At 44.4% G+C, this 15,246-nt stretch overlaps 1 protein-coding gene and 1 long non-coding RNA gene across 6 annotated transcripts in view; one reads left to right on the top strand and one right to left on the bottom strand.

The window, feature by feature from the left end:
- Nucleotides 1-508: 508 nt before the first annotated feature.
- Nucleotides 509-15,246, bottom strand: part of PRUNE2 (prune homolog 2 with BCH domain) — a 255,786-nt gene continuing 241,048 nt past the window's right edge. For 2 of the 5 annotated variants that reach the window (XM_013045681.2, XM_013045682.2), the window contains 4 exons: nt 12,926-12,961; nt 12,360-12,398; nt 7,247-7,294; nt 509-3,341 (listed from right to left, as the gene is read on the bottom strand). In XM_013045681.2, the coding sequence (XP_012901135.1) occupies nt 3,311-3,341; nt 7,247-7,294; nt 12,360-12,398; nt 12,926-12,961 (154 nt within the window). In that variant the 3' untranslated portion in view covers nt 509-3,310. The remainder of the gene's footprint in view (nt 3,342-7,246; nt 7,295-12,359; nt 12,399-12,925; nt 12,962-15,246) is intronic. The other 3 variants (XM_013045683.2, XM_013045685.2, XM_013045686.2) reach the window with 3 other exon arrangements.
- Nucleotides 5,332-7,504, top strand: LOC123393438. The gene is made up of 2 exons (XR_006608222.1): nt 5,332-5,499; nt 7,188-7,504. It is a non-coding gene; the product is annotated as an uncharacterized LOC123393438 (long non-coding RNA).

Raw genomic sequence — 15,246 nt, 5'->3', positions numbered from 1 at the left:
AGCAGCTGCTCATTTGATTACTCCAAACTCTCTTGGAGAAGCAGAGGAATACATTTGCTTATTAGATTTTTTTTTTTTTTTTAAAGGCACAGGGCTAATTCCCAAGTCTGATTTTGCCTGAAGGCTGTCAAAGAGTGTGTGTGTGTGGCTGGCAGGGTGGGGGAACCCAAAACTAAAACTTAAATGCCATTTAATGTACTTTGACTTTAAATACATGCCCCCCAAGGACAGAGAAAGGAGAAGTGGACACAAATCAAGGAACCACGGAAGCCAAAATTAGTACTGTCCTCAAGGACCAAGTGCCAAGCTGTACGGACAGACACATGGTCTTCGGCAGAAGCAAAGCTAGAGAAAGACTCTCGCTGACAGAGAGAAAAGAAAGCCCATGACTTGCAGAATCAGTTTTTATTTCTGAGTCATACAGAGAGGCTATATATATATATGTATATATATATATAATTTTTTAATATGGTGTTGTTACATATCTTTATATTATGAATCCACTCTATTTAGGGATAAATTATTTATTTATTTACCAAAACAGACTCTAATAGATACTTTATTCTGAGCAATCTGATACATGGTAGAAAAACTTTCAAATATAGAAAATATTAGTTTGTGCACATCTAAATGTGTCTAAGGGAGCAGACTACAGAGGCATTGTGATTAGAGGAGGCATAAACGTGATGCTGTAACCAAATACTGAAAATGACAGCTTAGTAACACGAAAGCTTAAGAGTAGTGACTTCTCACACATGTTGGAGCCTGTCTCAGGAGGTGACCCCACAAAACATTGTATGGCTTCAGTGAGGAACTTCAGGATTTTCCCCCACCCCTGGCAATTGCCCTGACACCCTCTTTCTCTTCTCAATGGTAGCTTCTGAGTAGATTTATGTTCTTTGTGAATCAAGGACTTACGCAGACAGCAGTTGCCCCCTTGGGATTTGCCCCAAAGCCCTCGATTCCCTGACCTACAAACCTATAGGAAAAGTGCAAAACCATCCCCAGAAGTCAGCACCAAAGCAAGAATGCTCAGAATGCAAGAGCTAGCTAGCTACTGATGTGAGTGTTTACCTCTGTCTACCTATCTGCCTAGGGATTCATTGTTCAGGATTCTTCTAGAATTCTACTTACTTGGACAGAATCTACAGAGTGGCTTTTCTCTAGCACGTGCACTTAATGCATCTTTTTAAGAGACTAAAATGGCAGATGCCTATCGGAATGGCGGTGTGGCCCACGGAACAACCCGAACAAAATCAGTGACTGGAAGAGAAGTTCACGATTTCCATGTAGGAAGATGAAGCTTCCAAGAGAAGACCACCTGAGTGGTTCTCCGTGAACAGGCTAAGACAAGCTCAAGCGAAATGTGAACGGTGGGACCACTGCCATGTCTGGTTGACTACAACAAGACTCCCCTGTGAGGAGCTCTGTGTCCTCAGGATTGCACCAACTAAACACAACCCTGCCTTCTTCATGCCTTTCTGTGGTTAGGGGTGCTGCTTCATTCATTCTCCAAAATGGGACACAGCTGAGCAAAAGGGAGCATTGTCAGTCACCGTGCTAGGCCAACAGCGGTCTCGGGGTGAACGTTGCAAATGTTAGGTCACTGGTCTTATGTCAACACTGAGCTCCAGGAGAGGCATAATGTGGGCTTCCAAGAGTGGAGCTGGGCACAGACAGAGCGTATGTTCAAGGGCTTTTCTATTGGACAAGACAGAGGTCAGAAGGGAGGAAACCCAAAAGAACACAGTTCCACAAGAGGCTTGGCTGAAAGGGACACAGAGGGGAACTCGGCTAAGTATGGCTTGTGGAGGAAGGAGCACTGACCTGTGTGTACGTGCATACATCTAGAAGGTGGGTGGGAGGCAGACATGAAGCGAATGGTGTCAGCCACATCCCATCACCTGTACAAAGAGGTCTACCTCAAGGCATTTGAAAATGCAGGATGCCCAGGACTCAAGTGCCCTGGACGTCTCTCCTGGATGTAGCCACCCCCGCAGCCCATGCGGGAATCCTGGTCTAACACTTTAGTAAGGAAATAGTTCCGGCTTTGTGGGCCTCCTAGTCTGCTGTCTCTGCGGCTGCTAGATGGAAAAGTAGCCCCAGAGAGTTTGGGCACCAATTCGTGTGGCCGTGTTTCCATGTATACAGAAATCTGAGTAATTTTCATGTGTCCATAAAATATTAAAAAAATGTTTTTCGACCCCAATGAGAAAGCCATTCTTAATGGGAAGGCCATGTGGAAACAGGTGGTGTGCTCCATTTACCCAGGCCTTTGCCAGCCCCTCTGCTAGAGGCCCGCGGGTCTGAAAACACGTTGGTATTTTAAAGGGCGCGTGAAGACTCCGCAGAGGAACTTTGCAAATGAGAGGCCACACTCCTATTTCATGTTAAACCTCCGATCAGATCAAAGTGACTGAAAGCAGACTGCTTTTTGTAACGCCCGTGAGAGAGAACTTGAGATAAATGAAGGTTCCGAAACAATGAATTTCTGAGCAGACCGCCGGACACTCGAGTCCTCGGCATGCGCAGCGGAACATTTTGGACCAAGCTGACAGAGTGAAACACAGAGAACGAGCAAAAAACGCCACCATCCCTCCTCAAGCTTCTCAGCGTCGAGGTCTTCAACGTTCGTAGGAGAAATGATGATTTTTGAGAAGGCCAATTCACAGAAAACACGACGCCTGATTTGATAACTAAAATAAACCTGATGTGAATTAGAAAATCTGGGTCCCTTTGAGACGTTACAGACAATTCACGGGGCAAGACCCAAGGGGGTACACTCAGCTGACGGTGACTTCACACCTGAATCTGGTTACAGCTGTGTTCAGCGAGCCGAGGGTTTTAAAAGCGGAGTTCCACGGGGGACAACTTGCCTGGGGAGTGCCGAGCCCCAGGTATTTTAAACCTAAAATGATCACCAAGGAGAAATCCAGCTAATCTCCGGAAACGAACTCGCTCATGATTAAGAGCGGACAGAAGGTATCTGATCTGTCAAGACCAGTCTAAGAGAGGAGATACAGCGCACCAAGGGTTGACAGGATATTGGAACGGAAGGTCCTATTGTCTTGCTAAGGTTCAACTGAAATCTTTGAGGCACGTAACTGGCAAAATAGGAAAATACACACAATTTCATAAAATACGTGAAGAGTAAACAAATTCCCTTACTGTTTTTTCCCCTTAGAAATTTAGAATGGCACCAGGTAGTGCAAAGTGGAAAGAAGCAGCATTCGCCCCACGTCCTCCGGGTGGATGGGCTGTTGCAGAATCGTAAAGCAGGAGAGAATCCTCTTCTTCCAAGCACGGCCAACTAGGGCTTTCCTTTTAGCTTCAGGTCAATACTTAGGGGGGGGGGGGAAGGAAGAAGACAAAGAGAAACTCAATATAAAACATTTAGGGATGATTTGGAGTGGCAGGTGTTTGCTTTTTTTTTTTTTCCCCCCTCAAAGGACTTACTGAAAATAAATCATGCAAGTTTTTTATGCCAGAAGAACCTGGTAAGTCACAACCTCCCCCCACAACCCCCGTTGTCAAGGCTTTCTCTAAAATGTGGAATCTGTTTATTTTTTTTTAACAAAGCTGTTTCTGGAAGCATTTTACGCCTCTTGAAATGATCTAGGGAGGCAACAGACACGTGTGAGGGCTCGTTTCTGAAGTAGACTAGGGAACATTATTGCATTCGGGGAATAAAGGGATCTACCTAGTTCTCTTGTGGGGCAAATCCGCCATCTGCCTGAAATAAATATCTGATAAGTGCTGCATTGCACGAAAGGGGTCAACAATGAAACAAACAAAAAAACAACAAAAAATAAAACAAAAAACAACACCCCCAAAAAAAACCCAATAAAAATCAAACCACAATGCTTTCTAGAGGCAAAGAATTTGTTTCAAAGGGGTTAGCCTACTTGATCGAGATGGATTCTTATAACCGAAGATAAGGTTGTTTTTAAGAAAGTCTTGTGAGTTCCCAATTATCTAGAAAATAGCTTAAAGACCTCCTGGGGCCACTCTCTGCTGCCTATTAGTGAGCCTAACTTCCTGGCACCTACCAGAGAAGCAAGTTCCGGCCAGGATGCTCCAAAGAAGAATTTCAGCCATGAACACAGAAAAACACCCTTTGAAAGTGGTGATATGGGAAAGATCTGTGGATTTCGCGGGAACCTGACTTCCTGGCCCTTCTGTCTGCACACGGCACAGTCTCCTGTGTTTTGCTGGTGGGATCTGTAGCAGCTGACGGGTTCCTTCGTGCAGCTTTGCAGTAAAGCCACTGGTAGCCCCGGCTGTCTGCCCGTTTCGTTTACAGGAGTGCAAAATGGCTTTCCTTTGAAATGCCCTCAATGCTCCCACTTATTAGAGTGGGGCCTTGGCCGAGTTTCCTATCTTGCCTAAATGTCTATGTCTGTATCTGTAAGAGAGAGTACTCCTACCGCTCTCAAGCCTTGCTAAGGATTCAGTCTCAAGTGTTTTCAATTGCGAGGAGGAGTAGGGACTTCAGTTGCAGCAGAATACTAGCGGTAGTAGCTCAGGGTATTTTGGAAAGGGGCCCTGATAAAAATCCAAGAACAAACAGAACACTTACACCAGGATGCCCGTTCTGAAATACCTCGTTTTCCACTTTTTTTAAGATTATATTTTTAAGTAATCTCCACATCTATTGTGGGGCTTGAACTCACGATCTCAAAATCGAGGGTCACATGCTTCACTAACTGAGTCAGCCAGGCGCCCCCACGCTGACTTTCTGGTAAACCTTCTTGGGTTCTAGAAATGTATCCCTTCAACTCTTGGTAAACAAAAAACTGAAACACAAAAACCCATTTACGCAGTTTATGGAAGAAGCCAGAGATAGTAAAAAATGGACGATTTTTGAGTAAACACAGGAAACCACATGATGATTAATTTTTGAGACATCAGTTGTCCTGTGAGACCCATGAAGGTACCAGCAATCCTACTAATTGAAGCTTCTCCAAGCAGTACCACATCCCCCGGATCAGATACACTTTTTATTTATGTAAAAATACCTTAAAAGCATACACAAGTTTTAGGACACAGACAAATAAAATCCAAACTTGAAAGGGGAGGAGACAAGCACCTGGAGATACTTTTGAAAACAGAAGTCTTTGGGGGAAAAATTTACCTTGAATCAGAATTACAATACAAAAGGAATATTCCTCCCTTGTGAGCAGGGGGCTGAGATTTCTATAAGCAACTTTCCAGGGAGACATAGAAACTACAGGCCGTTTTGGCTCCTCAGATGTGTCAAACGAGGTTCCTCAACAACGTATCTGACAATATTGTTAAATGCTCAACACAGACTCTTGTGTTTTCTGCAGGCAGATGGGGTATAGGCGTAACTTCGCCAACTTTCTCTAAACGGAGAAGAGAGGGCCGCATTTCATTCGAATCTTGGCTTGACTGAGCGGCTTGAAACAGCCTTTACAGGTCGTCCGTTCCGTATATTCGCTATAGAAGGGGTAAAATGCTTCCACGCAGGAGCCAAAGGTAAATGAAGCCCCTTATTCTTATACTAACGAAAGCCAGAAATCCAGGGCTAGAAGTGAGCGTAAGAACTTCTTGGCCACTCTTGCCCCCCAGCCTGGATCTTCCCCTTTGCGCTGGGATCAGGTGCCCGGTAAGGGCTTGGGAAAGACCAGGCTGCAGACAACGGAAGCGAGGTGGAGTCTGTTCTAAGCAGTGGGAAGTAAGGTTACCCTTTGCAGCATCTCCTCCCTCCCCCGTGCCCAGCCCTGCCATGAACCCCAGCAGAAGGCAGTGCTTTGCCCTCCCCGCAACCCCATGAGCCCTACATACAACCAAGGAGCCGAACACACAGGACAGGCGGAGTGGGTAAGCCCGCAGATGCCACAGCCTGGGCCGGTGAGCGACAAGCCCTCTGCGCGGGCCTAGGACTGCAGGCCTAGGACTCTGCTCTAGGGGGCGCTGTTTGGCGGCGGGAGAGGAAATTTGTGGACGAATGAAGGTGGCCAAAGGGACTGTTTGCGCGTTGCAGAACTTGGGTGGGGCAGTTTGCTTGAAGCAACTGTTGCCTTCATCTCAAAGGGGTGGGACAGGTGAAACCTTCAGAAAAATAGCTGTGAGATTTCCAAAGGTCCCCTTATGGGGGCCCTTACTCTTTTGTGGGGACCTTCTCTCTGGGCTTTTGGTCCATAAACTGCCCTGTCAGGTGGTCGCAGCCCCTGCAGAGGGGCTGCCCTATGATTTTCCATCCTTGCTTCGGACCGTGAGGGAAAGGAGGTCCAAAGAGAACACAACACAGGAGCGGACATGTTTAAGTCCCATCTTTGCCCCTTCTGAATTCCCGGGTAGGACTGCGTTCAATTCTCCACAACTCCGATGGGATCAGCAGCCCTGGGCCGGAGGGCCAGGTTCCCTGGGAGGAGCACGCTTCAATCCCTGAAACTGACAAGTCTGTTCCCTTAGGCAACTGAGTTTGTCCTTCTCCAGTCTAACCAAAGTTAGATCAGAGGCTGCACAGCCATTCCAGAAGGATGACCACCTCTCTCAGATTTCAAAACCCCTGGCTCTCGAACTGCAGATGCCAATTCCCAGCTCTGGGACATTTTTACAACTGTAAAACGTGGGACAGGTGGGACAGGTCTGATCATCTCTCTAGGCCACTCTTTCCGCAGCTGTAAAATGTACCTCCTAGGCTTATCTTGAGGCTAAAAGTCAGGTGACCTGCCTGAGGCTTTTCACACAGACCCGGGCTAGGGGTCAGCACTCACTACGTGTTTGATTTCCATTTCTCCCAGGATGAGGCCCCCTGGACTAGCTCATTCCTAAAGCTCCATCTAGACTCCACTGTCTCCTGGAATTTTCCAAACAAGGACCTCTTCTCCCCCTCCACCAAAATAGGAAGTTCAAAAGGAAGGGCCAACTTTCACTAATTAAAATAGATGATGTAATTCGGAAAGCTGGGTTGCATTCCTTCTGCCCAAATGCTCTCACATCTGGCTCTAATATTCCTTTTCTGCTCATTTTTGGATTAGAAAATGGAATGCCAACTAGATTTAAGCTGTCTTTGAGGAATGTAATAGTGATCACAAAAGAGACGGTGTGAAGCTGGCACACTTCTCTTATAAGGTTCTGATGTGAGAAGTAGAGAACCTGAGAGCCGAACATCTGAACCGAGTTTACCCAATCCTTGGTGTATTTTTGTTTTCTTTCAGAGCCCAGCCATACAAGGCTACCAGTCACCACACAGATGTTATGGATGGTGAATTCTTACTCCTTCTCCATGGAAGACATTTCTGGATCATTGTAAAGGCAGCTAGTTCTGAGTGCAAGGAGAAAAACAAAACAGGGAGCAGGTAAACATTTTCTGCACTGTTACCACTTTGAAAGCACACCAGACACCGGCATATTAAACTGTTTGATGTTGTCTCATTGCTAATGTGGAACAAAGCTGCACCTGATTCTTTTACCATTGGTTTTGAAATGTAGTAACAGCCCATGATTTAGAAGCATAAAAGGAAGATTGAAATTCCAAACTGCTCCAGTGGTCTCTTTTGGTCTTGTTACTTTTTCCAGACTTTTCAATCTGTCTTATTCAGAGAGCATGCTATTGCAAATTTTTATTTGGAACCCAAATAACATACTTTATACACAAAGGACAGTCCCTCTCAAGCAGCCTAATTTTATTTGCACTCGAAAAGTTAATTTTCACTTTGCACAAGAATGAGGATTTTCCTAGACACTAGAAGAAAAAATGCCAGTCTCAGCTTTCCCTGTTACAGAGAAGTAATAGGACACTTACTACTATACTGCCGAGCTGTGTTTAGGTAATAGGAGGGAATCCTAAGATTAACCTAAACTGGATGTGTCCAGAAAGAAAAATGTAACTATATGAAATAATGAAATGAGTTTTCTTATGATGTATGAAAATGTTTGTGCTTTTGGTGTAATATTAGCGGCTTCTGATCTTCCGTATTGGTGGGATTCCTCTGTAAGCAAATTTCACCATGTGTTTTATATTACTTTCTGATCAGTACATTTCAACTTTTACTTTGACCCCTCTGGTCATATTGGATTGGCAAACAAACTATTTAAAGAGATTTTTGTGATCTTTTTCTTTTTAAAAAACATTTTACTTATTTATTTGAGAAATAGAGAGAGGGAAAGAGAGAAATCGAGAGCATGAGAGTAGGGGAAGGAGCAGAAGGGGAAGCTGGGGGAGGAGGAGAAAACTTCAAGCAGATCCATGCTCACCACGGAGCCAGACCTGGGGCTTGATCTTAGGACCCTGAGATCACGACCTGAGACAAAACCAAGAGTCAGATGCTCAATCGACTGAGTCACCCAGGAGCCCCTCTACGCTCTTTTTAAATGAAAGAGTTCCTTTTCTAATGTGGATTCTTTCATTAGATAATACATCTGTCTGAACATAAGAGGGTCAGTTCCTCACATCAGGCATTTAGTTGAGATCGTGGAAGGCCATCTCCCTGGGAAGGACAGACCGCCTCCCTCCCCACCCCCAACCCTTCTCCCTGGTGGTCAGGTATTTTTATGGACGTTATTTGGTAACTTGAGTGAACAAGGACAGTGAGGCAAGAGTTGAGAGTTGGCTAGAAATCCTAGCAAATGGAATCAAGAAAAGGCATTCTTCTGAATCTAGCTTTTCTGCGTTTTTTTTTTTCCTCTTTTAACTTTGCATACTCCTTCCAATGAAAACAGCAATTTACAATCCATTTAATACTGTCGCTCAACGGCGGCTGATGGATTCTTTACCAGTTTCAGAATAAGCATGGCTCTCTATACACAACTAGTCTTCCCCACGTATTTTCCTTCCTGTACAGATGTCAAGTTTTAAGGAAAGCATAACTCAGCGTGAAGAAATCACCTTCTGAAAGTCAGCTAAGAGTTGGTGTGTGAGTACATGGGGAAAAGGTGAACGTTTGAAAATAAAGCAAAACAGCAGAAAGAGAGGTTTCGTTCCCTGACAAGGAAGCTGTTTGCCTTTGGTTAGAACCAGCCTGAAGCTTTTAAGTAGAGGTCACATGGAAGGACAGGGTGTGTCTTAATAGAAAGAACCTGGGTTACCTGGTTTCTAGAACCTAACCACAGGTCGCAGTGATCATGTTTTCTGAATCCCCAAATCATCCTACAGAGTCTGTCCAAGGGCGTGGGAGCCACTTCAGAGGCCGAAAGGTAGTTAAGGAGCTGTAGTTGGTAGGCCGAAATGGTTAGGTTTCCAGGCATTGCAGTCCTCTGCGGGGCCAACAGAGGAAAGTTCTTTCCCCTTCCATTTTCTTTCTTTTTTTTTTTTTTTAAAGATTTTATTTATTTATTTGACAGAGAGAAATTACAAGTACACTGAGAGGCAGGCAGAGAGAGAGAGAAGGAAGCAGGCTCCCTGCTGAGCAGAGAGCCCGATGCGGGACTCGATCCCAGGACCCTGAGATCATGACCTGAGCCGAAGGCAGCGGCTTAACCCACTGAGCCACCCAGGCGCCCCTCCCCTTCCATTTTCAAGTGGGCAAATGTATTTCAAGTCCTCACGCATGTAATGTCACCATCAAAAGAAGGAGGATCAGCTAGAGGGGGGTTCGGTCAGGCAGCTTACCCACGGAACCCCTAGCAAGAGCAAAGCCTCCCAAGAGGTGCAGATTCTCGGAGCGTGGTGCTCAGCCGGGCAGCCTTGGTGTCCCAGGAATGGGTCCGAATTACAGACTCTCGGGCCTGCCAACTCAGGAGCTCTGAGCCGAACGCAGGGACACCGTGTCAGAGCAAGTGCTTCAGGTGATTCTGCTGCGCGCGGTCAAGTCTGAGAACCACTGCTCCGCCGTGATGAACTTAATTTTATGCACGTTCATCAATTTACGCAACGGAAATTTACGGAGCATCTATTATGTACTAGGCATGCTTGGTGCTTCTGTCGGGGAGGAGCTCAAGTCATCTCAGGACCAGCGGACACCAAGTGGATGCCTGGGGAGGGAGCGTGAGGGGGTGGGGAAGAGAAGAGAGGGAAAGCTCGGAGAGGACGGAAGAGAAAGCTACACAATAAATCCAAAATGATAGCAGCAAGGGCAGAAATATGGAGGGAGGGAAAGTCCATTGAAGGAGGCAAGATTTATGGTAATAAGGAAAGAACATAGCAATATGAGTTTATAATGGGCTTGGCTGGAAAATTATTGTTTTTCCTCTCCTCAGTCTTTTTTTTTTTTTTTAAGTATTTATTTATTTGACAGAGGTCACAAGGACACAGAGAGGCAGGCGGAGAGAGAAGGGGAAGCAGGTTCCCTGCTGAGCAGAGAGCCTGATGCAGGGCTTGATCCCAGGACCCTGATATCATGACCTGAGCGGAAGGCAGAGGCTTTAACCCACTGAGCCACCCAGGCGCCCCTATCCTCAATCTTTAGTCTCGAAAACACCTCCTTTAATTTTATAAATAAGTTATCATCCTTAAAAAAAAAATTGAAAGAGAAACTCCTTGCTCTTTCTGTCTCTGGGGAATCTCCTGACACCATGCAAATTGAGTGCAGATAGATGCTAACAGGGCCTGCTATGCCAACATCTGGGTCCTTTGTTCCTAATTTTCTTTTCTTTTCCAACTTCTGGTTTGAGTCAAAGACTGAGAAGATTCTGTTAGAGTAGAAATTCAAATACTTTTTATTGTTAAGTGTAAGCCGGTGTCCGTTATCTTGAAAGAAAACTAAAAGGTAGGAATATTTTAATAGGAAACTACATTAATGCCAATGTTTCTAAGGCAAAAATCTTTCCTTTAATTGATTAACTAATTAACTAACTTCAGTCTTTTTTTTTTTTTTTTTTAAGTGAGCTCTATGCCTAATGCAGGGCTTGAACTCACAGCCCTGAAATGAAGAATAGCATGCTTTTTTGAGTCAGCTAAGTTGCCCTTTTCCTCGAATTTTAACCTGAAAGACCAGCTCTACAGACAAATAATTCTAGAGATTACCTGCACTGAAAATGTGCTGTAGGAAAAAAAAAATCTCAATGAATTGTTCTCAGGAGGAATGGGCATTTATACTCATACAGAAAATAAAATCTTATTTATTCAGAATTTATAGCTGTTTGGACGTTGCCTGGGTTTCTCTTTTTGCAATATCTTTTAAAACGGGAAATAGCTATAGAATTTAACAGTGTAAGCAACATTTTAAATGGAGAAGCTTTAATATAGTAAACATTCCAAATAGTGCTCGTCTACATTTGACATATTGGGTCAGAAAAATTAGTTTTTGAACTTGGAAATAAGAAGAGGAAATTACTGGGTTTTCTTTCAAAGTAATGCTGAGTTGATTTTTTGTCTATGGGCTATTTGGGGGCAGAGGTTAACTTGTACAATTTTTGTCCAACAGAGATGCAAACAATTTCTGTCCAGTGAGGAAAAGACAATCCTTACAGTTTATTTCCCTGCTGGACACTGATGATTTTGTACCTAAACCAGTCATTTTTTTTTTTTAAAGATTTTATTTATTTATTTGACAGACAGAGATCACAAGTAGGCAGAGAGGAAGCGGGGCATGGGGGGGGGGCGGCGGAGAGAGCAGGCTCCCTGCTGAGCAGAGAGCCCGATGTGGGGCTCCCAGGGCCTTGGGATCATGACCTGAGCTGAAGGCAGAGGCTTTAACCCACTAAGCCACCCAAGTACCCCTAAACCAATAATCTTATCCTAACATTCCTTGATAAATCACCCAATGAAATCTAGTTTCCTAAACGTTCTTTGAGCTGGTTTTAACACTTCACTGGTTTCTTTATTAAATAATTAGTTGAATAAAATCACTGGCATGTATTCATTTCATAGTTGCATTTAAGTTAAGATTTTGCCTTTCTGAAAATTATACTTTAATAATAGTGAGTAATGATTTTTTTCCTATTCATCCAAGTAGCTCAGAAGCATTGTTTTGTTAAGCAATACTTCCAAGTCACTAAATAACGTGCTTAAAAAAATCTCGGAGAGTGGCGAAACTGGTTCTAGAAAAATATTCCAAATTTCAACATGTCATCATTTCTCTCCATTAGTATGAATTAGTGAGCTTTTTGTTGGCCTCAAAATATCTAACAATCATGTGATGTTATGTTATGTGGCAATGTGTTCTTGGGCTGTGGTGCCAAAAATTGCATGTACATTAAAAGAAAAAAAAGAAAGAAAGAAAGAAACCACAGTAACAAAGGCATTCCTTAAGATGACCAAGGTCCCAGGGGAAAATAGATGGTGGTGGGAATACCAGAAATTGTATCTATCGTGGGACAAAGGGAAGATTTCAAGTGCAGCATTATTTTCAGGATGCAGGAATAAAACACCAGGCATGCAGGTCCTCCCAAATCATTCCTGAAATGCAAGCCAACATCACACCAGCTGCTGAACGAAAACCAAGTCTTACTTAGCTGCTTCTGATGCTTCCCTCAGTTCTTCATCCAGTCTGCACGAGCAAAAATTATCGGTGTAGAAAAGAAACAAAAAAGAAGCAAGCACAGCGTGAGAGAGTCACCCGGCAAAGCGGAGCCAAACATAAGTGGAGCATATGTGCTTTTAGAAACCATCCTTTGGAGCACCGAGACGGGCTCCTCCCGTTAGACATGGTGCCATGTCCTCCCCTTCGGTGTTTCTGTGTGTTTACTTTGCAAAGTCCTTCCTAAAAGTTGCAAAGAGGTGAGAAACATGCGGGCTGGATAAAGCCAAAAACATCCACATCAGTCTGTGGGGTAGAGTTAGAGAGAGCTTTAGCAGCCTGGGCCAGGTCAAGGCAGATCGGATTTAGTGGGTTTCGCTTGCAGATCAGGCTGACCTCAACAGCTTTACACACAAGACAAAGACCCAGAATGGTAGACTACAAGGAGCGGATAGAATGACCTCTTGCTCTGGTAGCATGTTGAGGTCACCCACGAGGAGGACACTGGTGCACACACACAGAGGGTCCAGCGTGAACTGTAGCTCGGGAGATTTTACCTCACACTTCTCTTATAAGATCTCTCTTCATCGTACCTTACGAGACAAAAAATGAATGCGTTGAGGAGAACGAGCACACAGATGGAGAAAATGTCAGAGAAAATGGTTTAAAGAACAGTCAACACACGAGAGCAAAAGCCTAACTCCCCTCCATGCCCCCCAGGAATAATCAAATTGCCTTTGGGGAGTAGACTTATTTACATTGGATATAATCGATGATTTAGAATTCGGAATGATGGACAGCCAATCCTCATTATTTGCAGATACTGCGTTTGCGAATTGGACTACTTATGAAATGTTTATCTGTAACCCCAGAATGCACACCGTGGCACCTTTGTGGTCACTTGCTGACTTTCGCTGATGGCAAAATATTTGAGTCCCTTGTTTTGCACATTCCCAGCTGAGATCGAATAAGACAAGGCTCTTGTGCTGTCAATAGGCATTCTACCAGCCCTCTCTTTAGTGCCATGTTTTCCTTGTTTGTGCTTTTTCTTGGTGATTTTGCCACTTAGAACAGCCTCTAAGCATAGTGCTTAGGCTCTGACTGTGTTCCCCAGCACAGGAAGGCTGTGAGGAGCCTTATGGAGAATGTATGTGCGTTACAGAGGCTTTGTTTAGGCAGGAGTTATGGCGCCGTTGGTCGTGAATTCAATGTTAGCGAGTCAACAATGTATATCAGATACGGTGTCTTTAGACAGAAACACAGAGAGAGCAAGGTTATGCATTAACTGGCTCATGAAAATTCACCAAATGTTTGCAGAAATCTAGCCTCGGATTTCCCCTAGGAACAACGGTTCGGTATTCGCCACTCAGGGTTCTAGAACAGCACTGCCACAAATAACAAGAATTGACTGTAATCCGTGATGAGAAATCGGATTCAGATTGGGCACATTTTTCTCTCATTTTAAGCCCTTTGATGACAGGCTCCAGCCTAGCTGAATACTGGTTTTGGGACTGGCCAAGACCAAACCCCCTGAATGTTACTCAGTAACAGGAAGGGGCCATGGCTCGTATCAATTTGAAAATGGTATAATGTGAAAATGAGACAATGGTGGCCGGGAACAGGAGTGGCAGAACGGACATGCCGAGAACACGGATTGCACAAGACAGGAGAAAACATGGAGGTTCGGGGAGGACACACATGGTTGTCAATTTCTTCCAGACAGAACCCTTCCTCTTGAAGAAACTTCTCCTGAACGGGAACCTTTGAAAAATGATGGGTGGCGATGAATGAAAAGTGCCCTGGACGTGTTTAACTTCTCATTTAAATGGTTCCAGATGATCGTCCCTTACAGCAACATCAGTATGATAAATAACATTCTGGACTGCCAACTGAGGCCAGGAGGCTTCCTGAAGGCATTACGTACATTGTCATTCAATCCTTGGGACCTTTCTATGAATCGCTCCCTACTTCCCCATTTTCTGGGTGCTGCAACTGAGACATGGAGTTTCAATAGGTTGCCTGAAGTCTTAGAGACTTCCAGGGACAAGAGGAAAATTCAGATCTAATGCTAAGTCTCCAACACCCATTCCCTTCTCTTTTTCCAGACACGTAACCTCCTGAGCCACCCAGATGCCCCTCCAGTTACTTTTTTTTTAAAGAGTAGGAGCAGCTCTGGAGATGGGGATGCACCTTTCTGAGGCAGCAGGACAGAGCGGTGAGGTAGACTGGGTATGGGAGGCCCATAAGCTGACGAGCATCGAAGCCATGGTTACCATGATAGAAACACTGCTTGATTCGGCTGAGCCAATGGGCAGTTGTGAGCCAAATCACTATCCTGTGTTCACCTCGAATCAGCACAAGGAAAACCAAATGCATTTGTTTCTGAGCTTTGACTTCAGACAGATACATTAAGGGAGGTCGAGGAAACTACTAGAAAAGGGGAAGGGAATTCCGGAGCCAGGCCGACCTATGGTGAGTTCTAGTTCCATCTCATCCTTGCTCCTACTTACACTTTGCCTAAGTAACGTTTCTTTACTATTAGCTTCCTCGATGTGTAGAAGGGGGTTTACTGTGGAGATTAAGCACATAATATAAACAAGCATATCTATGTCCGGCAGAGCATTGCCACTAAAGGCGAGTCCTTTCCTTCCAATTTCTTTTCCTTTTTTTTTTTTTAATCTAATTTTTTTTTAGTCAAGGGACTCTTTTTTGGAAGTGCAAATCGGGAGGCCCATTTTGCTATCCATCTTCTGGAGGAAGAAGGGGCCAGGGTTGGGGTGGTGGTATCCTTATCTGTTCTCTTTGAGCTCATGGTTAAATTCCTCCTATTTTTAAGCAAAACAAAAACAAAAACAAAAACGAGTGAATCAGACACAGT

This window comes from Mustela putorius, unplaced genomic scaffold (assembly GCF_011764305.1).
Source record: "Mustela putorius furo isolate JIRA1106 unplaced genomic scaffold, ASM1176430v1.1 tig00000854_pilon_pilon_pilon, whole genome shotgun sequence".
Lineage (NCBI taxonomy): Eukaryota > Metazoa > Chordata > Mammalia > Carnivora > Mustelidae > Mustela > Mustela putorius.
This window is presented reverse-complemented; position numbering and strand designations above follow the sequence as displayed.